This window comes from Schistocerca gregaria, chromosome 1 (genome assembly GCF_023897955.1).
Source record: "Schistocerca gregaria isolate iqSchGreg1 chromosome 1, iqSchGreg1.2, whole genome shotgun sequence".
NCBI lineage: Eukaryota > Metazoa > Arthropoda > Insecta > Orthoptera > Acrididae > Schistocerca > Schistocerca gregaria.
The window spans coordinates 645,081,114-645,108,152 of record NC_064920.1 but is presented as its reverse complement, the minus strand read 5'-3'; the positions used below and the strand labels follow the sequence as shown (position 1 = coordinate 645,108,152).

At 40.3% G+C, this 27,039-nt stretch overlaps 1 protein-coding gene across 8 annotated transcripts in view; it reads right to left on the bottom strand.

Annotated features, from left to right (window-relative positions):
* Window positions 1–27,039, bottom strand: part of LOC126360846 (AMP deaminase 2) — a 425,281-nt gene that overhangs the window by 146,578 nt on the left and 251,664 nt on the right. For all 8 annotated transcript variants that reach the window (XM_050007748.1, XM_050007744.1, XM_050007745.1 and 5 more), the window contains exon 3: window positions 5,181–5,319. In XM_050007748.1, coding sequence (XP_049863705.1) covers window positions 5,181–5,319 — 139 coding nt within the window. The remainder of the gene's footprint in view (window positions 1–5,180; window positions 5,320–27,039) is intronic.

Genomic DNA, 27,039 nt, shown 5'->3' with positions numbered 1-27,039 from the left:
CCAGTGTCCCACTGCAGTTGCAATTGATGATATTGTTGGGTCAAAGTGGAAACACTGCGAAGGCATCTCTTGTGGTGCCCTATATTCGACAACCTACGCTGAAGAGTCTGCTCCAACAAACTTGTGCCACGAGATTCCAGCAAAGTGCTCTGCTGACTATCCTCCTTTTACAGAGTGGACTCACCTATGAGCATGTCCTGTGATAAGGTGCGGATATCGAACACAATCATCTTCTCATGTTTTTACCATCCTACAACTTTCCATAGATGCTCATGACAGCTGCATGCAAACAGCTAACCAATTTTATCATTTCCAAGATGCTTATTCCCAGTCACTGGTCCATAATAATCTACTCTTTGTTGAAGCTATATGCCTCAGTAGATTTATCCATTTCCAGCCCATACTACCACCAGAGTGACTCCCCATTCATCACTGGTCTGCTTACATACTTTTCCGAGCGTATCAGCTACCTGCGGCACAACCAGTTGGCACTCGATCTTATGGTGGACAGTGGTCATAATATTATGGCTCATCAGTGTACCATCTCTAATAACCTCAATGTCAAAGGAACATTAGATCCTAATCTTCCTTCCCTGTAAATGTAGAATTTGATGCAATTACTTCCTAAAAAGTCAAGCACAAGATAAACATAATTCTGAGAAAATATGTTACTATCCAGATCAGTAAAAAAAATTGACAGCAGAATGGAACACACACAGAAAAGTAAGAAAGTATTTATTTAAAGAAAGTACACAGTTACGGGTCAACTACTCTCATGGACCTAAATTTGAAGGAGTGAAGTTTGAGCGCACAGGTTTGGAAGAAGGAAAAGAACTTCAAGAATATATTGCAGTAGGCATACAAAAACACACTTGGTGGAGATGAAAGTACATTACTGGCCATTAAAATTGCTACACCATGAAGACAACGTGCTACAGACGCGAAATTTAACCAACAGGAAGAAGATGCTGTGATATGCAAATGATTAGCTTTTCAGAGCATTCACACAAGGTTGCCACTGATGGTGACACCTACAACGTGCTGACATGAGGAATGTTTCCAACCGATTTCTCATACACAAACAGCAGTTGATCGGCATTGCCTGGTGAAATGTCATTGCGATGCCTTGTGTAAGGAGAAGAAATGGGTACCATCACGTTTCCGAATTTGATAAAGGTCGGATTGTAGTCTATCGCGATTGCAGTTTATTGTATCGTGAGATTGCTGCTTGCGTTAGTCGAGATCCAATGACCGATAGCAGAATGTGGAATTGGTGGGTTCAGGAGGGTAATATGGAACGCCGTACTGGATCCCAACAGGTCGTATCACTAGCAGTCGAGATGACAGGCATCTTATCCGCATGGCTGTAACGAATCGTGCAGTTACATCTCGATCCCTGAGTCAACAGATGGGGATGTCTGCAAGACAACAACCATCTGCATGAACAATTCGATGACGGGTGCAGCAGCAAGGACTGTCAGCTCGGACACCATGGCTGCAGTTATCCTTGACGCTGCATCACAGACAGGGGCGCCTGGGATGGTGTACTCAACGATGAACCTGGGTGCACGAATGGCAAAACGTCATTTTTTTCTGATGAACCCAGGTTCTGTTTACAGCATCATGGTGGTCGCATCCATGCTTGGCGACACCGTGGTGAATGCACATTGGAAGCATGTATTCGCTGGCATATCACCCGGCGATCGCCATACTGGAATATCACCTGGCGTGATGGTATGGGGTGCCATTGGTTACACGTCTCGGTCACCTCTTTTTTCACATTGATGGCGCTCTGAACAGTGGATGTTACATTTCAGATATGACCGTGGCTCTACCCTTCATTTGATCCCTGTGAAACCCTACATTTCAGCAGGATAATGCACAACCGCATGTTGCAGCTCCTGTACGGTCCTTTCTGGATACACAAAATGTTCAACTTTTGCCTTGGCCAGCACATTCTCCACATCTCTCACCAATTGAAAACGTCTGGTCAATAGTGGCCGAGCAACTGGCTCGTCACAATACGCCAGTCACTACTCTTGATGAACTGTGGTATCGTGTTGAAGCTGCATGGGCATCTGTACCTGTACACGCCATCCAAGCTCTGTTTGACTCAATGCCCAGGCATATCAAGGCCGTTATTATGGCCAGAGGTGGTTGTTCTGGGTACTGATTTCTCAGGATCTATGCACCCGAATTGCGTAATCACATGTCAGTATAATGTCTAGTATAATATATTTGTCCAGTGAATACCCGTTTATCATCTGCATTTCTTCTTGGTGTAGCAATTCTAATGTCCAGTAGTGTATTGAGATTTGCATGAAGCTTAGTTTTGATAACCTGATACTGGAGACACTGCATGGCTCTGGTAGCAAAGTACCTGACAAATTCTTGAGAAAGATATTGTTCAGTAGTTTCAAGACCTGGATACTGTACTTTGTAGCAGAGTGAGAAATATATGGATGACCTGTTGATAATCTTGCCCACAACTAAAATCACAGCAGCAACAGTAACATAACATAACTGATATTTAACAGAACTATTCACTGTTAAAATATACTATGGCTAAATACAATTAGAGCCCGTAGCACTTGAGGAATGTTTGTATTTTTTTTAAGCGTAATGTAAAGTTAATTAAATAAAATTTTTGGGAACCATGTTGCTCTGCACTATGCATGACATTTAGATCTACAAGCTAATAGCATGATACTGTTATGCAACCTATGGGCTGACAGCAGAATTACACCAAAAATCTGTCTTGTGCCCATTTGCAGCGAAAGCACACAGTACTCTGCACCCAAGAAAATCAATATTGACAAAATGTGAAAGAATTTTATCTGCGTCTCATTTAACCCTCCCCCCGGTACATCCATTATTTTGATGATTTACTTTTGTTGCTTTCAACACGAGCACAACTGAAGTCTTTTAAATATTTTTACAGAATATATGTGCTCCTCCATTATGAAGACAGATGTTCTTGTAGATGCGACAATAGCTTTATCATGAGAAAGAAGTAAGAAATAAAAAGAGGAGAAATAGAGGATCATTGTCTCCCAATAAGTTTTCATAAGGCATGATTAGTCTTCAATGAGATCAATATGAAAAAGTTGATATGGTTTTAAGACAAGGTCCTTAGAAAAGATATCTACACAGACATAACAGATCACAATCAAAGGTCAAAGTGGATCTTTTTGAAAGGTATTACACTTGAAAAAATGTTTTAGGCTGTGGGTTCATTTATTATACATAAAACTTATGTCCAAGAAATGCTGTCTTAATTGCAACTGACTGAACACTATTTTATGCTATACTATGGTTTTAAATTGCCCTGATATCTCCTCCTCCCCCCCCCCCCCCCCCCTGCGCATATGGTGAGGCATTCACTATACAAATTTCTGTTGATATCATTCAGGTTGAACATTAAAGTACACCTGATTTAAGTGATAAGTGAGTCTGACTTACACAAAATCAATCTTCAAATATATTCTACCAATGACTGAGTAATTTGAGCAATACATCTTCAACTACCTGTGTCCCACATGCGAAACTTATTATATACAGTTTGCATCATTACAATTTATCACATTTCTTCCACAAGACAAAAATGAGTTAACAAAATCTGATGTGTTATTTATAAATAATGTTCATTAGTGTTCGATGAAAACATGACTAAGAACCAACCGTAAGTCAAGGCAAAACATTACCTCAAAATATGACATGAAATGTAAACACACTGTTGCCGAATAGGCTATAGTCATTACAAATCTTCATGTGTCTCTATTGCTGATAAAAAAACTTCCAATTCAAAAATGGAGCAGGTTTGTACCACACTCATTTTGTCTAAGAGGACAACACACCATCTCATTCTCACAACACATCTGCCTGATTCACATAATAGTTACCTTAGACACGGAAAAAAACCCACCCTGACACACACAAGCTAATTTAATTATGCACCTTTTAAACTTACATCATTAATTTAAGATATTTGTCTTTGGCATAACATAAGAAAACACTGTCAGAGTGATCATTCTTTGTGATCATCTTGTGATATATTCACAATGACAACTTCTTTTCTTTCTCTGTAAGGGTTTCTACACATGAACCTTTATATCTAATAAGCATGACTGGTTTCAGTTAAGGAACAAATCCTTAAGCAATTTCACAGTTCCCTGCCTATGCATAATGATTTATGTACAGCAAAACATATAAGTAATAGGAACTATACCTCTTCTAATGTAACTGTGTGTGTGTGTGTGTGTGTGTGTGTGTGTGTGTGTGTGTGTGTGTGTGTGTGTGTGTGTGTGTGTAAAATGTGGACTACTTTGTAACTTGTAAAGCAATAATGCAGGCCTCCCCCCCTCACACACACACACATGAATATTACAAATTCTTAACAAGTCATACAAAATCTTTTATGTGGCACATTGTAGTAACTGAACCAAAAGAAACACTACTTTTAATATCTCAGATTAAACACACACAATAATATTGACATGTATGATTGCTACTTTAAATAATATGTAATTGTCCCCTACTTGAAAATTGTTAGAGCACCACATATTTAACCTGCCTAAGTAGAGTTAATTGGCAGCCCCTCAACACAAGAAACAGGGCAAATTTATGTATAAACACATGCACACAGCTTCAACATCTTAATTATAACCAGAGAGATCTCACATCATGACCAGAATAGTGGAATTACTTGAGCACACAAACTAGACAGTCAAGAAAGGTAATGCACAACTGTATGGCTTCCTCCACGTATGAGGCTTCAGGCCCAGCGTAAGCCATGTAGAATGCAAAACAAAGAGCATAAAAAGCTACAGACAAAATAGGATAACAAAGTATGGGCAAATAGTAAAAAATCACAAGAAACTCTTCATTCTACTTATTAAAAAAATTACTTCCTAAAATTCTTCATATACAGAAGTTTTGCTATTTTTTTTTTTTTATACTTGACTGAGCTTCAAATAATAAATGAAGCTAAGTGTGGCAAAATAAACTCATTTTTTGTATAATGCCCTTGTCTACAAAACATTCTTAGTTTAAAAATCATACTACAGAAGTGGTAGCAGTTGATAATAAATTTTCATAAAAGTCTTGAGTGCTTGGACTTTTAAGACAAATATAACTATCTTTATGAATGAAAAAGTTTAAAAATGGATAATGAGACTCACACCACTTGTATCCTCACCACTGACAGAGACTCTCTGGAAATGTGGCACAAAGTCAGTTTCATCAGGGAGATCATTATCCAGACCATCGCAATGAGATGGCTCATAATGGCTGCGTCTCTCCTCAAAGTCACGAGCAAAGCTAAATAACAACATAATGTAGTTAGAAAATAACATGGCCTGAATATGAACCAACAATTAATTAAAACTGCTGCTACATGACCATCAGATCAAAATTATGTATAATTTTTCCAACAAAGACAATTCTGCAATTTAATACAGTTAAAGCATTACAACTGAGGATGATTAAGGTTGCTTCTAGCCAAAAATGTGAAAAACCTTCACACTAAACTCACTTCTAAACACAGAAACAATTTTATGATATAGGCCTAAAATCTTTCAATGCCCTCATCAATGTCATCAGAAGTAAATCTAGAATCTGACATGGGATGCCTCAGACAGACATTTCAAGTAACTTTCATAATATGAATTTGGCTCTCACTAGCCCAGCAGAAGTAATGTTCATCATAAAATCTTTAAAATCAAAAACATCTAGTGGGTATGATGAAATATCAACAAAGTTAATTAAAGAATGTGATTCTGAGATAAGTAACATATTAAGCTATCTGTGTATACCATCGTTTATCAGTGGATTATTTCCTGAATGGTTGAAATATGCTGAAGTTAAGCCACTGTTTAAGAAGGGAGATAAAGAAATGGCACCAAATTTCCATCCAATTTCACTTTTTCCAGAAATCTCAAAAATTTTAGGAAAAGGTAATGTACAATCAGCTTTATAACCACCTTATCGCAAATATTGTAACATACTGTCGAAGTCGCAGTTTGGATTTCTAAAGGGTTCTGATTTTGAGAAGGCTATCTACACTTACAGTGAAAATGTACTTAATTCATTAGACAAAAAATAAATTGCAGGTGATTGGTATATTTTGTGATCTGGCAAAGGCATTTCATTGTATAAATCACAATATCTTTTTAAGTAAATTAGAATGTTATGGTGTAACAGGAAATGCTGCAAAATGGTTCAAATCTTATATCTCTGGCAGGAAACAAATGGTGTTATTAGGAAAGGGACATGTATTAAGCTAAAAGACATCATCCAACTGGGAACTAATTACATGTGGTGTCCCACAAGGTTCCATCTTTTTTAGGGCCCTTACTTTTTCTTATGTATATCAATGTCCTTTCATCAGTAACATTACCAGACGCCAAGTTTGTTTTGTTTGCCGATGATACAAACATTGCAATGAATAGCAAATCAAGAGAAGATGGGCTAGTAAAATATTTGTGGGCATTAATCACTGGTTCCTAGTCAATTCTTTGTCACTAAACTTTGAAAACACACACTACAAGCAGTTCAGAACTTGTAAGGGGTGCCCCACGAGTATATGCCTAATGAATTACGACAAGCAGACAGAAGTGGACAGCATTAAATTTTTAGGTTTACAGCTTGATAATAATTTCAACTGGAAAGAGCACACCACAGAACTGCTAAAGCATCTAAACAAATCTCTATTTGCAGTGCAAATTCTGTCAGACATAGGGGATATAAAAATGAAAAAGCTGGCATACTATGCTTACTTTCATTCCATAATGTCATATGGGATTATTTTTTGGGGTAATTAATCAAGCCAAGCTAAAGTTTTCTGGGCACAAAAACGTGCAGTAAGAGATATGTGGTGTGAACTCAAGATCATCATGCAGAAGCCTGTTTAGGGAACTAGGGATACTAACTACTGCTTCCCAATATATTAATGAAATTTGTCATTAAAAATATATCACTTTTTCAAACCAACAGCTCAGTTCATGGGCTCAGTACTAGAAATAAGAATAATCTTCACAAGGATTTAAAGTCACTTACACTTGGGCAAAAAGGTGTGCATTATTCAGGAACACACATTTTCAATAACTTGCCGGCTTAACAACCAATGAAATTCAGTTTAAGAGAAGCCTATAGGATTTTATTTGTGGCCAACTCTTTCTACTCTATTGATGAATTTCTCAATAGAACTAACTGTTGTGTGTGTGTGTGTGTGTGTGTGTGTGTGTGTGTGTGTGTGTGTGTAAAGTACAATCTAACTTCTGCATCACTTCAGTGCAGTAATGTGTTCATTTTAGATAAGTATTGTAGTAGTTATATTATATGTTTATTACCTCATAAATAAATAAAAACATTTTTTTAATTCTAAATTCAGTGCATTAATGTGAACTTAATAAACGAGTGCTGTAAAATGATCCTTTCATATAGTGTTAAAATATATCATTCCAACTGGGTTCTGTGGAAGGTACATTAGCTTATTTGTTTTAGTTATAAATATTTGTCTTGTATTATTGTTTTTCTGACATGTTCTACATCCTGGAGGACCTCCTCACTATGCATTAATTAAATGAAAGTAAATCTAATCTAGTTTAATCTCATCGATACAAACCGATCCAAGCTATTTCAAGTACCAATGTTCTCTCCAAGAGGGTGCAAAACACTATATAGTAAAAAGAATCATTTTGCTGCATATGTTTATGCATTACTGGTATCTTCTCAAAGCTGTGTACAAAAGGCTCAGAGCAGATCACAATCTACAATCACTATTATTAAAAAATGTTTTCATTCATACTTTGGGTCGAAATTCATTTATTGTTGAAATCATTAATCCTGTTGCAAATAGTCACTGGTGAATTAACTCAACTAGAAGTGACGACAATACACTTATAGTTTCAGCTGACATACTGACTGATGAAAGTTACTGTTCTAAGGTCCTTCCATCAGAAACTCACTAAAGCCAACATGACAAAAGTTGGTCTGCTGCAGTATTCTATTTAAACTTTATAGGTAATTCTACAAACAAAAACTGAGTTGGTGATCTCAAGACAAGAGGTAAGCTGAGATGTTTTCTGCACTCACGGATGTCGGCCCAAGTTTCAGTGAACTGCGACACTAAGTGCTTTGCTTGCATAGTTATCTGGAGATGTTTTTCATAATACATTGGTAAATTAGTAAATTGGTTAACTCAGCCACAAATATCAGTAGAGGTTATATTGTTAACCATTCCATAAAAGTTGACACATGATCTTATGAACTGTGTGACTGTCTTTAAAAAAATATTACATAACCTCACTACATATCAAACTGAATTTTGTCAAAAACTTTCTGAAAGTGAGAGAGAGACAAGTAATCAGATAGATTCATTTACGTGCAAGAGAAATCCCGAAGTATCACTGAAGCAAAAATTTGAAAGAGATATTTCCAGAACTGAAAATTAGGGTAGAAATGGGTGAAGAAGATATCTTTGATTTGTTGAGCAAAGGTGAAAATAAGATAAAGCTGTATTTTGCGAGTGCATGCAAGGATATTTTAGGCAAATTTAGAAGGAAATAAACTGCTCAAAAAAGAATTGCACCACCCTCGTGACATGCCATGTTTGTGTTACTTTTCCTTTTTTTTTTTACTATCAGGAAACTCTTCCACAGTATTCCATTGACTACAAGAATTCATAAGTACAGGCAGCTCTGCAAAGGAGGTAAAAGTACACCTGAATTATCAGTGCAGTTCAACAGTATGCACTGTGAATGAGACAGTGTGGTTTACGCACTTTGTTTGTCCTGTCAACATGGCTTAAAGTTTCATTTCATTTCAGGCTTGGACTGGGCACACATTGTCACTTTACATTTATAATGACCAGAATGGCAATCTTCCACTAAGTTTGAGTCATGGGATCAAAGCCATGATGGGATGATAGTAGCATCACACAGACTGCCATGAACATAGCACTGTATCATTGGTATTTGGCTGGAGCTGCATAGGAATGATCAATAGAAGAGAAAAAACAGCATGCAGAAATGAAGTGCATTGGTACCCCATTATTCAACAGACAAATGTCTTATACTTAATGTGTTTTTCTAACCATTTAGTTGCTCCACAAAAAGTTTTGAGTGTTAAAATTGCTCAAAATGAGAAAGGTCAGGGGTAATGGGTGTATTAGCTCTGTTGGTTCCTGGTGCTATAAACATAGGTGGATGACATGCATAATAGACTGTTAACATGGTAGTTAATCAGACTCTAGTAGCAATTACTTTGAGAATGGTATTCAATAATATCTCTTATCTATCTCACGAGTGTTGGACCATTGTACAAACACAGCGTGAAACAGTTTCTACATTTATGCCTTTCTACTCAACATGTGGTATTGTGTAAAGATGGGAGGGTGTTGATTCATGAACTGTGATTCTTGTAAAGCATACACACAGAAAAATAGATTGTGTTACTAATTTTAATTCCATCAGATCCAATAATATCTGTTACTACCCCTTTCTACCATTGGAGAGGGAGTATGTGTGTTTGTGGGGAGGGGGAGATCTATGCAAATTGGCACTCTATAATCACAGTCAGTCACGGATGTATAAGGGTAGTGTCTTTGACAACCAATTAACAAGTCCTGGGTTCCAGGTTCAATTCCAGCCACTACATATATAATTGTAATATAAATTGTCACCAATGGTGGCATTGTGAAGGACTTCCAGTATACACAGCCACCCTCATTCTGTCAAAGGCCTTGCAAAAAAGTGCAAATGAGCAGAAAGAGGGCAGCATCCATCAGTGTGCAAAGTTGCTCCTAAAGATAGAAGAATCAGCCGTATGTGGACGCAGAAGGCAACTGAACCCACAACATTAAAGACATAATGTCTGGAATTGGCAAAAACTGTCCAGATCATCTCTACATTAAAAAAAAAAAAGTAGATTAGACCCCTCATTCTGATTTCTGTGTGGGGGGACTGCCAATACTATATAGTAAAAAAACAGCTCAAACTAGATATGTTGTGGATTGATGAAGTGAAATGGAAAGAAGATGGTATAACAGAATTACAATTTGTTATGAACAGGAAGGTAAGGTAGAGAGGGAGTTACTGAAAACAGTTAAAAGAAAGAATTTTTCTCATTACAATTTACGGCAGCCTATACCAACATATAGGTGCTGACACCACAAGCAGGAAACAACAAGAAACAACCAGAATAGAAGGACAAAGTGTTCAGATTAGACAGGGATTAAGGTGAGGATGCAGTCTCAACCCCCTCTATTGTATAGGGTAGTTGTTTTAATGTTCCATGAACCAAATTTGAGACAATTAACCATGATGTCGTAATGTCAGTAAGCTTACAAGTAAGTGACATTAATGCTGTGAAAACAAGGCAATGTGCTGTGTATTTGGATAATGAGAATTTCTAAAATCTTAATTTGCAATAAAATTTGATGACTGTAATCCACTAATATGCATACTATCTATCCAGAAATTAATGTCTGGTAGAAAGATCTGCCAATAGAAATAACAACAATTTGATTTTAAAACTTTTATCTGTCAACACTTTCATTTCAGAAGCAACGTGGTCAAATACTTTTATGGTTGCATTCTCTGCTCCATTCTGTGCAAGATGGTTAAATTGTGGAAAGTGGAGGCTATTTTCTTCCTAGTGCTATATTTACAAACGCTACTATTATTTTTAAGATGTACTGATTATTCATGATAAACTGTGTAAGGGATTAAATGTACTGAAGGTGGTGTTAGTATGCATAACTTTTTAAACATTTGGCTACATGAAGTCCGAGTATAGACATTAATTATTTGTGCAATATTGTGTGTGTATTTGTGGAAGTGCCCCAGAAAATTATTCAATATGATATAAATTAATGGAAGTAAACAGAGTAATGCTTTATTACCGAAGTGTTTGTGCAGATCTATAACAACATTATTTTCAACTCAAGTTTGGACCAATACACACATACAGAAATTTTGAACAATCATTTTAACACATTATTTTCCCTCGAGCACTATTCCTATTGTTGTTCTTAGTGTCATTAGTAGAGTTACTGACAACGATAGATCTTGCATTGTACAGAACTGAGTGAACTGTTCTCCTCCTCCCCCCCCCCCCCCCCCCCCAATCCCTCCCCCACCCTACATGACAGACCATTTACCAAGAACCAATCAATAATACTTCAAATATCTGATTTATTACTTCTTCTGTTGTCACTTCTCTGTTGGGATTGATTATAATACTTGTATCAACATCTAAAAGAACTATTTCTGCTTTATTGGTGTAACATGGAAGGTCATTTGTACACAGCAAGAACTGTAAATGTATCACAGTTGAACACTGTGGAACACTCAGTAATTTGTTCACACTCAGAAGATTCATTCCGAGATCTGCACGAGTTACCTCATGAAACCATTTACTTCGGCCATCATCAAAAGCCTTGAACTCCAAGCTTCAACAAAATAATTTTGTGATTTACTCAGTCAAATGTTTTAGGCTGATCACAAAGACTTCTTGCAGATGAAATATTATTGTTTAGATATTTTAACACATTGTCAGTGAAATAGTAGATGGCATGTTCAGAGAAAGGGCCCTCCTGGAATCCAAATTGTGATTAAGAATCTTATACATGTAGATGGGCTCTGCTATTCTCAAATACATTACCCTCTCCAAAACTGACAAGAAGTATGTCCAGAAAGATAATTTACGTAAATGAAACATTAAATGTATGCTTGAATATGGTAACTACATCAGACAAATGTTTTTAATACTTTGCCAAAAATGTTACAAACCCCATTAGAACTCGAGCTTTTAAGTGTGTTAATTATTTCACTGTTTCCTTGGAAGAAGTTGGAGTGATTTCTTCACCAAATGTTTGTGATACTGTTCAAACTGTATATTGTCACTCCATAACCACAATTACGTCCAAATACAAAAGTAGGGTCCTCAATGAAATACAGCACATAGCACTGGAAGGACGTTTTATTGTAAACACCAATGTACAGACAGAACAGAACTCAACTCCTGGAATATTCCAGAGCATTCAAACATTACTGACATTAGGAATTTTGAGAACTTTCTAGAAATGATAAACACTAAATAACAAATTTTTTTGGTGATCGGGTTTGAATTGACAAGCTACAGCACAACAGCCAGTGACACTAACTGGTATGCCACACTGAGTGCAGCACAGGTCATGTCATTGGACCCTATAGTGCAGAAGAAGCAACTCATTATTTGAGAAGCCATTACTGGAGCCACTACAGCCCCCTCGTCTTCTACTGTATATGGTGGTGCTGACAGATACTAGCATTCTTGTCATGTTGTAACATCCATGCACTATGATAAACACTGAAAGTTGTCCCTCCCATCAGAGTTTTGTGACTGTTGAGTGGGTCTTTAGTTTCTGTGAATGAGAAGCAATCATTATTAATCTGCACTTCAGGACTATAGTAGGCACCATATGGAGGACATTGACAATATCTATGCACTTTAGTCTCCTTGATAAAAGGTCAAAAGATCATAATCCTTTATGTCACATGTGCCATCCAGCAATCAACAAAGGATACAATACTGCCCACAGTAGTGCTTTAGTAACTTACCTGACAGTTTGTCTCTCCTCGCAGGCATAAAACTCCATACCAGATCTCCTGGGCAGTACACCTCATTGGCTGGTGGTGGCATTATAGCACTCTTTGTCCTCCTCATGGGTATCCAGAGTCTGCAGACAAACCAGCTGCCTTGATTCTCTGGTGCTGGTAATGAGGTGTTTCATGTAGTCATCCTCAATATTGCCCAGTGGAAACAGAGAAACTATAACCATTGTCGTTTCAGCTTCACAACCAAGGAGCAGAAAGAATAGCTTCAAATCTGTCGTGTCTTGCTTCACTGTGTTACATTTATCATAACAGATAGTACTGTTTCCTAATCTCTTTTTCACATCAAGGTACATCCAGAGCGTGCAAGACCATTCATCTGTGTGTAGAACGCAATTGTCTCCCTGTAGGTGATGTCCCATTGTCAAATTATCTCTGATGCTAGTCTCAACTGGAAAACTTTTCCAAGACTAGAGATTATCACACAGTATGCTCCATACTTCAAAATTATGTCTCCTAAAAGGAACCTTGCAAATTTTTGGAGCTTCAGCAATCGGCAAAGCTTTAATGACGGCATGGTCAATGGGTTGTCAGTACAGGCTATTTATTCACTTATTCCCATATGTTGACTTAGAGAATCACCCAACATAGTAAATCCAATTTGGTGGTATGGCACTGCTGCAGTTGGCATTGGTACCATATGTCACAGAGGTAACTGTGGTTCGTAACTGACTGTCCTTACAGTGCCTCACATAGCATCTTAACTGTTAAGGGCAGTAGAGGCTGGGCCAGTGGTGCCTGTGCACGATTCTGCCGAGAGTCTTCACAAATTACCAAAGACTGGATGTTGCCATGTAATGGAAAAACTTCAGAGTCACTGGTTGCAGATACGTGGGATGATGAGGAACCATTTCCACCTAATCAGGTCATACGCCTTCTTATACAGTAGTCCATTTAGTAATTGAATTTATCCTTCAGTCAGTTCGTCCCCCTTAAGGCTTCTAAGGTTTTCAGCAATGATGAATTTTCACTCTGTTCAGCACCCATGTCATACTCAATGCAGCAATGACAGATTTTATCCACACTGCTGCATTCAGTTAAATATTTCCTTGAAAGGCAATCAACATCCTTGTGTTTACATCTGTATACCATTGTGACATCATACTTTTTGAGCCTTAGTTCCCATATCACCAGTTGAGTCCAAGGATCCTTCAGGGTAGATAGTGGGCATAGAGAATGGTGGTCCACCACAGTGGTGAATAGTCTGTCAAATAAATATGGCCAGAACTTGTTGATAGCCCAAGCAACTGCAAGCCACTCTTCATTGGTTGTAGAGTAGTTCCTCCAGGACTTTGAAAGTACTCTGGATCGTAAGCTATCACCTTTCAGCACCATTCTGAATTTGTACTAGAAAAGCACCTATCCCATAACTGGTAGTGTCAATACGAAGTTCCATCTCAGCATACTCAATATCTAAAGATAGGACTGAATACAATGATAGCCGGCCAGTGTGGCTGTGCGGTTCTAGGCGCTTCAGTCTGGAACCGTGTGACCGCTACGGTCGCAGGTTCGAATCCTGCCTCGGGCATAGATGTGTGTGATGTCCTTAGGTTAGTTACGATTAAGTAGTTCTAAGTTCTAGGGGACTGATGACCACAGATGTTAAGTCCCATAGTGCTCAGAGCCATTTGAACCATTTGATACAATGGTAGCATCTCTTTGAGGACAAGGATAGATCTTTCCTGTATCTTATCCCAGAAAAATTAAGCCTCTCCCTCCAGTAGTCGTTCCAAGCAATGTACCACAGCACACAGGGCACTGACTCAGGTGCTTTACTGAATAACAATCAACTGCAAGTTTTAACATCTGCAAGTTTTAACATCTGCAAGTTTTAACATCTGCAAGTTTTAACATCTGCAAGTTTTAACATCTGCAAGTTTTAACATCTGCAAGTTTTAACATCTGCAAGTTTTAACATCTGCAAGTTTTAACATCTGCAAGTTTTAACATCTGCAAGTTTTAACATCTGCAAGTTTTAACATCTGCAAGTTTTAACATCTGCACCTATGTTTTGAATAAAAGGCTTGAGTGCCAGAGGCCCTCAATGAACCTGCAGGATAGTCCCTAAAGTCTCCCATATATATGTACAACTAGTGGTTAAATTAATGTAGAATTATTTGGTTCTGCATATAAGACACAAACAATATGTCAGACACTGTAGAGCAAAAAACATTATTATTGCATACGTGCAAGTGTTGTAATAATTATGAACGTATTTTTAATTTCCAACATTAGATACCAGATTTTAATGGAAGTATAAAGTATCATTCTAGTCCCTAAGGATGGAAAGTTTTAAAAGAAAATATTGGATAATCCTTTCACAGTCTATCAGAAAGGTGATGGACTGCATGGACAGATGTCGTGCAAACACTTGCTAAGCAATTGCCAGAATTACAAAGGGCGACTCAACTTGCTTTTGACTTTTGACTGCTTAAGCTAAAGATCATACAGAATTATCTAAAATCATTACAGTATGTCTTTATGTTTCAATGTGGTACAAAGTATTAGCTGCAATAGACGTATGTAACACTGAAGCACCATAGAGGTTGATAGTACCAATTTAAAGTCTAGTTCTTTCATAGCGGTCCGCTGCGGTTGCTAAACGGAAAGTTTAGATCTGCCCATGTCTTGCATGGTCAGATACGCCAGTGTGTGTGTGCGCTCAGTGCGGGAATATTTCGAGAGAGAGAGAGAGAGAGAGAGAGAGAGAGAGAGAGAGAGAGAGAGACGGGGGGGAGAGTGGAGAGACAGAGAGAGATGGAGATGGAGGGAGAGGCAGATGGAGGGAAAGGGGAAAGGGAGGGAAAGGAGATCGACACAGGCAGAGCGGGAGGAGGAGATCGACACAGGCAGAGGGGGAGGAGGAGATCGACACAGGCAGAGGGGGAGGAGGAGATCGACACAGGGAGAGGGGGAGGAGGAGATCGACACAGGGAGAGGGGGAGGAGGAGATCGACACAGGGAGAGGGGGAGGAGGAGATCGACACAGGGAGAGGGGGAGGAGGAGATCGACACAGGGAGAGGGGGAGGAGGAGATCGACACAGGGAGAGGGAGGAGTATATGTTCAGAGAGATGTAGTGAGATGATGTGTTCCACATATGTGGTGTGATATCTCGCTTATAAACCAAACACTGAAGTAAAGTCTTATACAAACATATAAAACTATTTATGCTTCTATCTTTATTTTGGTTTTTAGGAGTTCCACCAACTTTTGTCACACATTAATGCTAGTTTTAAAAAATGTAATTACTAGTAACTTCTGTAATCAATATTACAGCCTTACAAAATACTGATAATAGTAGTGAGTATTTAAAAATAATTTGGTTTCGTGGCCAAAATTTAAACTAACACCTCTCTTTCCGCCCCCCTCCCCCCCCCCCCCCCCCCCCCTCATAAAGCTCATTTGACTCCTCAGGGGGTTATTATCCCCAGGTCGGGAATCACTGTTTTAACTTGAAACAGTCGAAAGATACAACCATATATGTCACAAATTTTGGCACTCGTAAACACACTCATCAAAATCTATAGATGAACTAAATATGACAGGTCTGGTGATCTAGCAGCAAAGCATGTGCCTGGAAACTCTGGTCGCTGGGTCGAATCTCGGTCACACCACAAATTCATTAGTGTTCATCGCCAAGAACACATGGTTCAGATTCTACGTTAAACTATAGGTTCCATTTTCCAGGTTGGCTAAATGAGGTAGGTTAGGGACATACAACTCGCCAAAGTGGTGTCCAATAAAAATACTTGTTCCAAGTCATTTAGCGACACGAAATTATTATAATAATCTATACACAGAAGTAAGATTGTTCGGAACACTCGGAGCACAGGTTCAACCTGTACTTGTCGAGGTTTTTCTTTCATATGAGTTGAAGTATAAGTGTCCTACTTGAATTTTCAAATTTCCTCGGCATTTTAACTCGAGTCACATGGCTTTCACCATCAGCATATTAGTGGTGGGAATCCGAAATAAGAATTACTCTCCTCCACTTTGCATTAGGGAGCCTAATCGACAGTGTCTCTGTGTGCTTAGCTGTCACCAGTTGGCGATTTGAACTCAGTGCTCGCGGACTCCAACCCTTCAGTAGCGCAAGTGAGTTGAGTACATGCACACGCGACACAGGCAGCGACACTCCGACACGGCATCGGACTTCATGTGGATGGCCCGGCCCGGCCCGGCCCAGCCCAGCGATGGCAGCAGTGTGAATTGTGTGTGTTGCACAGTTTTGAAGTTAGTTTAAGTTAGATACAAACTTAGGGTGACAATTGTTTTAAACTGCAATATCGTAGAATTCATGGACAACTGTTGAACCAGCACAACGGGACTTGAGCTTCAGGCAAGACAACTGTAACTTCACAGAAAAGCAATGATTATTGAATGTACCGCGATTTTGAACTTAGAAATGGAATCTACACTTAGCACAAGTGACTTGAGACCATGCAGGCTACATCAAAGATCCAGGAAATCTGGCACCATGACTGCTGTAAACAGGCCTACAGCTTTCTAACTGTACGGGGAAAAAAAATATTTACTGGGTAATTTTTCATCTTACTGAAGGTAGATCAACTGTAAGTAGCAAGCAAGTTCAGGGTGCTTACTACCCGTAGAGTGAAAAATACACTGTGATCAAAAGTATACGGACACCTGGCTGAAAATGACAAGTTCTTGGCACCCTCCATCGGTAATGCTGGAATTCGATATGGTGTTGGCCCACCCTTACATGGGAAGTGCCAGGGTTGGGAAATGAAGTTCGGAGTGGGACGGCGCGTGTTTGCAGCACTACCCCATAGTGTTACAATGCTCCAGCCATACGGCCAGATGGCCAGCCATTCACAGCGATGGATTCGTGGACTTACGATCGTTTTGTCGAAGCTAGGCATATGCGTCCGCTCACTGAACCGAATGGCGCGGTGGCCCATGCAGTATTGGTAACAATTCGTGCTTCGTATTTTCAAAGTATCTATTTGCTTTTCCTTATAGAAAAAAATACAATGACGTTCAAATTGAAAACTTTTGCTCTTTCAACATTTTCAACTTTTCCAACCAAATTACACTACTGGACATTAAAATTGCTACACCACGAATATGACGTGCTACAGACGAGAAATTTAACAGACACGAAGAAGATGCTGTGATCTGCAAATGATTAGCTTTTCAGAGCATTCACACAAGGTTGGCGGCAGTAGCGACACCCACAACGTGCTGACATGAGGAAAGTTTCCAACCGATTTCTCATACGCAAACAGCAGTTTACCGGCGCTGCCTTGTGAGACGTTTTTATGATGCCTGGTGTAAGGAGGACAAATGCGTACGTACCATCACGTTTCCTACTTTGATAAAGGTTGGATTATAGCCTTGCGGTTTATCGTATCGCAACACTCCTGCTCGCGTTGGTCGACATCCAAAGACTGTTGGCAGAATATGGAATCGGTGGGTTCAGGAGGATAATACGGAACGCCGTGCTGGATCCCAACGGCCTCGTATCACTAGCAGTCGAGATGACAGGCATCTTATCCGCATGGCTGTAACGGATCGTGGAGCCACGTCTCGATCCCGGAGTCAAAACATGGGTACGTTTGAAAGACAACAACCATCTGCACGAACAGTTCGACGACGTTTGCAGCAGCATGGACTATCAGCTCGGAGATCACGGTTGCGGTTACACTTGACGGTGCATCACAGGCAGGAGCGTCTGCGATGGTGTACTCAACGACGAACCTGGGTGCACGAATGGCAAAACGTCATTTTTTCAGATGAATCCAGGTTCTGTTTACAGCATCATGATGGTTGCATCCGTGTTTGGCGACATCGCGATGAACGCACATTAGAATCGTGTATTCGTCATCGCCATACTGGCGTATCACCCGGCGTGATGTTATGGGGCGCCATTGGTTACACGTCTCGGTCACATCTTGTTCGCACTGACGGCACTTTGAATAGTGGACGTTAGATTTAAGATGTGTTACGACCTGTGGCTCTACCCTTCATTCGATCCCTGCGAAACCCTACATTTCAGCAGGATAATGCACGACCGCATGTTGCAGGTCCTATACGGGCCTTTCTGGATACAGAAAATGTTCGACTGCTGCCTGACCAGCACATTCTCCAAATCTCTCACCAATTGAAAACGTCTGGTCAATAGTGGCCGAGCAACTGGCTCATCACAATACGCCAGTCACTACTCTTGATGAACTGTGGTGTCATGTTGAAGCTGCATGGGCAGCTGTGCCTGTACACGCCATCCAAGCTCTGTTTGACTGAATGCCCATGCGTATCAAGGCCGTTATTACGGCCAGTGGTGGTTTGTCTGGGTACTGATTTCTCAGGATCTATGCACCCGAATTGCTTAAAAATGCAATCACATGTCAGTTCTAGTATAATATATTTGTCCAATGAATACCGTTTTCTCATCTGCATTTCTTCTTGGTGTGTGGCCAGTACTGTATTTCCTTCAAATGTTCGTCTGTATTGTATACTGACAATATTTCATTTCTATCATGTATATTCTACATAACATCCGTCGAACAGGTGCGTACGGCTCCTAGTCGACTAGTTCAGGTACACGATGGACTTCAATGTCATGAGACCGCAATAAACGAGGGTCTCCACAAAGGGGCATTTGACAAACTTGAGAGAGCGAAGGGATAGCCGCGCATCCGCGCTCCCTGCACTATAAACAGGGAAGAAGAACCTAGCAGTTGCTTTAGTGCGCTTGGAACTAGTACATGTATGTGAAAGCTTTTCCTGTTGCTAACGTTTTGTGGTCACAATGCTTCGAAGCGAACACATCGCGAGTTCTGAGGGACTTTAAGATATTACCGACGATTCTCTACATAGCGAGAAATCTCAGTTAATGATTAAAGATGCAGTCACCCATTTCAGTGTATTGCTGGTTGAAAACTATTTACTAGCGTCAGAAGGTTCGCCGTCAATTCCACAGAAGCTATGTTCATGCACGTAAGTGGTACAACACTGTGGTAGATTTCTCGAGTGAAAACACACTCGTGGTTGATGAAGAGTTACTTCACCAGAATGAAGGTGGTGAAGATTTAGAATTCGAAGTGGTTACAATACACGAATCTTCGTACGAGTATGAACCCCCAGGGAAAAAAAAATCCAAAGAGCATACGTATATTCCGCTAGAATACATAATACAATGCGTCAACATTGCGAAAGCACATCCTCGATGGAGTCCGCAGGCGCTGAAAAGCAAAGGATGTCATCGTTAAAAATATATATATATTTATCACGATGGGGAGATGAAATTACATAGGATGTATATGTATTTGACAAATACAGAGCGATAGATTTGTGGACTTACGATCGTTTTGTCGAAGATAGGCACAATTACCAGCAAGCCACCACTCGAAATCTGCAACAATGGGCTTTAGCAGCGGCCGCACAATATGAAAATTTTGAGTTTAAAGCTTCTAGTCGATGGGTGGCGAGATTTAAACAACAGCACAGAATTCGTCAACGGAAAGTAACAAAATTCGTATCACAAAAGGAAACAGTGACATTGGAAGAAAACTTGGCTGATGCAGAAACTTTCCGGCTACAAACTCGAGATTTACACTTTACACTTTTGACAAGGACTACATTATCAACACGGATCAAACAAGTATGTGACGCAAAACGAAATCACATTCTATAAACGGTATTTCAAACAACGAATGCCCATTTGAATAATTCTCTTATATAATCATGTAATTGTACAATCGTTTCGGTCATTAAATATCGTGCTGTTTCATTTGCTTCCAGGATGTCAGTACCAGTCTTTCAACCGGACTCTCACCCACAAAGGAAGCAAGACCGTGCGTGTGAAGAGAGTGGACATGAAGAAAGTTACGCATTCATATACAGCACAATATGCTATTACTTTTTCTGGACGTGTCCTGCCGAGTGTTTTCGTATGCCTGCAGGCGACAACAGGTGCATTTGGACCCCAAGTCCAGAAGACGATCGATGAATACGCCAAAACATACAAGAACGTCGTGATGACATCAAATTCTGGAAAGCTCACTGCAAACAAGTACGAGTATCTTAAAACATCTTTGAAGTCCTATGTTGGAGAAAAAAATGTTTCTCCTCATCGTCGACTCCTGGGGAAGGCAAACACAACCACAACTGTATGACGAGGTTTTCCAGGACGACGCACAACGTCCCACCTGTACCCTCAAAGTTATTCCACCGAAGTGTACACCACTAGTGCAACCCTTTGATGTTTATTTTTACAGACAGGTGAAAAATTTCATTAAATGCCTGAAAAACTGCGCCACGTTATTGAACAGGAACGAGAGATTGATTGACGAGAAGATTTTATTAAAATTCACTCGATCGTTCACCATTGCTTATCTCCTGTTTTTCACAATACGATCCAATACGCATGGTTCGCGTCGAAACTAAACGCAGAAAGGCACATCTTTAGAATGTCTGCTTTTCGACAGATATCCTCAAAACTCTCTGCTCGTGTAAAAAAATCATCTTTTATTCGAAGCGCAAATTGTTCAAACATATTTTGTTTCGAGTGTTTTTATGACAAATATCATTATGGCTCTTGTGTAATTTCGGAATCCAGCGAATAAACATATCATTATTCATAGTCCTCACAATATGAATATTATTGTCCCATGCACACAGTTTTCAATATACAATACAAACGAGTATTTGAAGGAAATAATTTGGTTGGAAAGGTTGAACATGATGAAAGAACAAAAGCTTTCAATTTGAACGTAATTATATTTTTAATAAGGAAAATCAAAGAGATGCTTTGAAAATACGAAGCACGAATTGTTACCAATATTGCATCGGCCGCCGCTCCATTCGCTTTAGTGAGCGGACGCATGGGTATTATATACTGTAAGACTGGAAGTTTCAGAGCGATTATCTCGTGAATGGATGGCCATCTGGCCGTATGGCTGGGGCATTGTAACTCTATGGGGTAGTGCTGCAGTCACGCGCCGCCACTCTGAACTTCATTTCAAATGGTTCAAATGGCTCTGAGCACTATGGGACTCAACTGCTGTGGTCATTAGTCCCCTAGAATTTAGAACTACTTAAACCTAACTAACCTAAGGACATCACACACATCCATGCCCGAGGCAGGATTCGAACCTGCGGCCGTAGCAATCGCACGGTTCCGTGCTGAGCGCCTAGAACCGCGAGACCACCGCGGCCGGCGAACTTCATTTCTCAACCCTGGCACTGCCCTTGTTAGCCTTTATGACAGCTTCCATTCTCCCAAGCAAACGTTCAATAAGGTGCTAGAAGGTTTCTTGGAGAATGGCAGTCCATTCTTCACCGAGTGTCGCACTGAGGAGAGGTACGATGTCAGTCGGTGGTTCAAGATTCAGGTCAGGACTCTGCAGGCCAGTCCGTTACAGGGATATTATTGTCGTGAACCACTCCGCCACAGGCCGTGTATTATAAGCAAGTGCTCCACTGTGTTGAAAGATGCAATCGCTATCCCGCATTGCTCTTCAACAGTGGGAAGCAAGAAGGTGCTTAAAACATCAATGTAGGCCTGTGCTGTGATAGAGCCACGCAAAACAACAAGAGGTGCAGACCCCCTCCATGAAAAACACGACCACTCCATAACACCACCACCTCTGAATTTTACTGTTGGCAGTACACACGCTGGCAGATGACGTTCACCAGGCATTCGCCATACCCACACCCTGGCATCGGATGAAATCCAAGTTTTCTCACCTCCCGCCTTACTGTCAAAGTACTTGCAATGGATCCTGATTGCAGTTTGGAATTCCCGTGTGATGGTCTGGATAGATGTCTACCTATTACACACTACGAGCCTCTTCAACTGTCAGCGGTCTCTGTCAGTCAACAGACGAGGTCGGCCTGTACGCTTTTGTGCTGTACGTGTTCCTTCACGTTTCTACTTCACTATCACATCGGAAACAGTGGACCTAGGGATGTTTAGGAGCGTGAAAATCTCGCGTACATAGGTATGACACAAGTGACACCCAATCACCTAACCACGTTCGAAGTCCACGAGTTCCCCGGAGCGTCCCATACTGCTCTCTCACGATGTCTGATGACTACTAAGGTCGCTGATATGGAGTACTTGGCAGCAGACGGCAGTACAATGCACCTAATATGAAAAACTATGTTTTTTGGGCGTCCGGATACTTTTAACCACAGTTATTTTTATGTATCCTCAGTGGGTTCTTGAAAATAGCCAGCAGGTTTAGACAGGAAACATCTTTTGCTAGGACTATGAACAGCAATCCTTCGAAGCGCATTCCCGAGTTGAAATGTGCTACAGGTATCAGTTTGGCTGAAGGAAAGCTTTGTGTTTATGAATAGCATGTTGGCTTGGACCTGCAATGGAAAGAACGTCTTTTGTCTAAGGTGAGATAATGCCCTTTGTGCCAGAACTGGCACAGTGCGACCCCACAGAATTTCTTTTCATTTCACACCAACAGGACAATGCACCATCTTGGATTTTTTGAACTTCTGCCAATCTGTACTTACAGAAACAGCCCTACTTTCGCAGTGACATCATAAGAGTGAGGGGCGGGGGGAGGGGAGGAAGCTCTGTAGTACAATTGGAAAATTTTCAATTTCCCGCCATTTTTTAACTACCCATCAATTTATACACAGGGCAACTGTCCTATGCCAGATGGGTGGGGTGGGAGGGGAGGGGAGCAAGAAAATCTGGCAACACTCCATAATATCATAAGGGACGGGGTGGAATCTAGCAGCTATGGAGAGAGAGCTCGAACGGACTACACTTCATTACTTAATGTATAATGAAGTGTTGTACTATCTGAGAAGCGCTACACAAATATTCAATGAGATACTGACAAGATTACAAAGTCGCGAAAAGTTTGCTTTAAATATTTAGGAGTGCAAATTCGTACACTTTACAAAGCGCAAAACATAACATCCTATAGCTACAGTAGCAATGAACTGGAACTGGAATCAAAGCATGTATACAAGTAGAAATTGTTTCATAACATAGGCTCAATCATAGGCAAAGCACGTGGCGAACTTCGGTTCAATGGTAGAATATTGGGAATATAGTCAGTCTCTGAAGGAGGTTGTTACAAAATACAACTGCCTGACCTATCCAAAAATGTTGAACGTATACAACAAAGGGCAGCTCGAATGGTAACATGTATATTTGACTCACGGGAATCACCACAACCCTGAACAAGCAGACGAATACCTGTTGAAAAAATTTCAAGAACCTGTATCAGATGGGGAATTTAGATTAAAGTATAATGTGCTACAACCCCACCACGAAAGAAAGGTTAGTGTAAGCGCCCAGAAAGGCATTTAAATAGCTTTTATTCTCGCGCTGCAAGTCCATACGTAAAAAAAAAAAAAAACTAGTCCTCAGCACACGGTATAACTGGACGAATCCTTTGCTCGCACTTCACAGTGGTTTGCAGATCCTAAATGAATATGTACATACACTCAAAGCAGGATTCCTTGTTTCCCCTGAATCACACAAACTTAAAAGTTTGCACTTTATTCGTGCCTCTGTCTGTGTGTGTGTGTGTGTGTGTGTGTGTGTGTGTGTGTGTGTGTGTGTGTGAGAGAGAGAGAGAGAGAGAGAGAGAGAGAGAGAGAGAGAGAGAGAGAGAGAGAGAGAGAGAAATCGGATGGCTGTCTCCGTACGACCGTGAAAGTTTTCCTTTTGTTTTCAAAATGTCGCCCACCGACGCTCATGATGTTAACAAGATTTGTGTCTGGCCTGCCGGTATGTGAACTATACGTGACAGCTATATCTTCGCGCTGTTTCTTCACAGCCCTACGAAGTCTCTGAAGAGTAGTGCAATTGCGCTCACCATTTATGACACGAAGGATAATCGCGAAGCAAAAAATCGTGAATGTCTTGAGCAGAATTCCGTCGCTACTGGAGGAGGAGAGAATGATGCCTGAAGCAGTTGCATAGTATATACGTGCAACCATGTTTCGAATTTTCCACATATCCCACATAACATGGTTGAAAGTAATAAGTCAAGTCTCATTTAAAGTTCGCAACAGAGTTAGGAACGTTAGTGTTTAACGTCCCGTCGTCGAAGAGGTCATTTGGGACAGACAACAAACTCAGACTGGGAAGGGATATCGGCCACGTCCTTTTGAAAAGTAACCATTCCTGCATTTCCCTTAAACGATTTAGAAGAATCTTATTCTGTATGGCCTAGCGGTGACTTCAGCCTCCGTCTCTCCGAATGCCAGTCCATTGTCTACCTTGCGCGATTGTGTGTCTCAAGTCATAATCCAGAAGCTCACTTAAAAACCTGAAGCTTATATCGCAGAATGTGTATGCTGTGTTTTGTTTTTTCTGCTGAGGGTCGAACAAAGGATTCCGTAGAGCGCTCCCAGTCACACTATAAAATGGACTCATTTAGCACTGTGGCGACTATTTTGGCAACTGTTCTCACATTACAGGACTCTGGATGAATGCCACTCACACCAGCGGTCACTTGCTAGTCTTGTCTTACCCGTCCTAATTAGCTTGCGCCGCAAGTTGCAACAACACATCCGGCACGACCGAAGTCATTCTGGAGTCGGGCTGTCCTAGTTAGTATTCCTATACTGCAAAGGGATGAAGTGTATTCCTAATGGAAATGAAGATTACCTATTCCATTAGTAATCCTGTAATCCTTCTGAACAACATGAATTATTGAAAACTAATATCATCGTCCCATTTTATTTGAACATCGATAAATTGCTTCTTTCCCTCCAAACAGAAGATAAAGCGATATCCTGCCAGCTATTTTCTGGCACTGGGCGCGAAAGTCCGAATAAAGTAGCAACCAGTCACCAAGGACGACCACAGGTGTTATATCTATGGAGGTCCAAGGTCTCTGCTCCTACGCAATCGCATCATTGGCATCTTCACGAGTCTCTTCTGCAGTGATACTATGTAGTTGTATTAGCCTTATCTTACACTTAAGCAACTTAAGCACTTAATTCACGAAACATGGCGATTACGCATAAAGGCGTTATATGATTTGGCAGTTTTAAAAAACAAACATCATAAGAGCGTGGTAGGCAGTCTGGAATACGCCTTGTTCGAAAAAGTCTAAGTTAGAGTAAGTTATATTATTATTTTACGTCAGTGACTTACAGCTAGAAGAATTTAGGGAAAACGAAGTCTGGAAACATTGCAAAAGGTTTTCCCCACACCATGTGTCTCACTGTTTAGCAAAGCAAGGGAAAAAAAAGTGACTGTATTTAACGTAGTGTCGACGACGAAGCACAAGTTGAAGTAGAGATAGAGTGGGGAAGGAAACAGGTGTGACGCTTTCAAAGGAACTTCTAGACTTAACTGATTTAAGGAAACCGCGAAAAACAAATGCTGATGGCCGCATGGGGATATGAGCTCGTCTCCTCTCGAATGCGACAGCACTGTGGTAACCACACCTCCAACTCGCTTGATGTAATATAGGAATCGTGTTGATTTTCTTGTACTTGATATCAGAAACTACAAACAAAAAAAATTAGTAATGACCTGTAATTATGCTGACATAGTCTAAAGATCATGCTTTCAGAAACAGTAGGGCTTGATGCAAATCGTATCGGTCCGGCAAGCAGTTATCTTGGGTTATGGTGCACAGTCGAGTAGACGAATGCTAGATTTTTTCTCAATTTCCGTCGCAAATGTGCAAGACGCCAGATTGCCAGAGAAATCAAAGTTCCGAACAAGGAGAAGCGATCTACAGAGTAAACAAATGCACAAGACTTTCGTGTACAGCGAGTATGTAGTTTTACAAGTGCATCAGACAGGCATCCTGACATATAAATCGCTTTTTGAACCTACGAACACGTGTAACGGAGGAGTTAGTGGAATACAGAAACTGTCTTTTCGCTTTTTACTGGCATACCGTTCTGCTGAGTGGGACAATAACCGCGTAGGACTAACACGCTCAGAAAATTAAAAGGAACATCGGGAATAGTCATCGGATTCTTAGAATAAATGCTGAAAAACCTCCACAGGCAGACACACTAACGAACGTGTCTAATACATTGTTAAAGCACACACAGAAAATTCGAAGAACCGGTAAAGATCTGTGAACATTCTTCAGTCCGTTCGTAGAGATCTTGAGTATAACGCTTCGCATGCTCCACTCGTAAACCGAACGGTAAGAATACCTTACAGCGTACAATAAAACATCCTGTATCACACACTTTGTAATGATTATCAGAGTCGAGGTATAGGTGTAGATATAGATGCAATCACTACATTTTCTGGGTAAATGTTTATCTTCCGAGCAATATAGCAGTCGTAAAGGCACGCAACATGAACTCAGTCTCGTCGCGTTCAGCCTTTAATTTCTGCTCGAATTCAAATTATTTGTTTCGCTCATTAAACAAATTCAAGAATGTCATCACATGTATCAGGC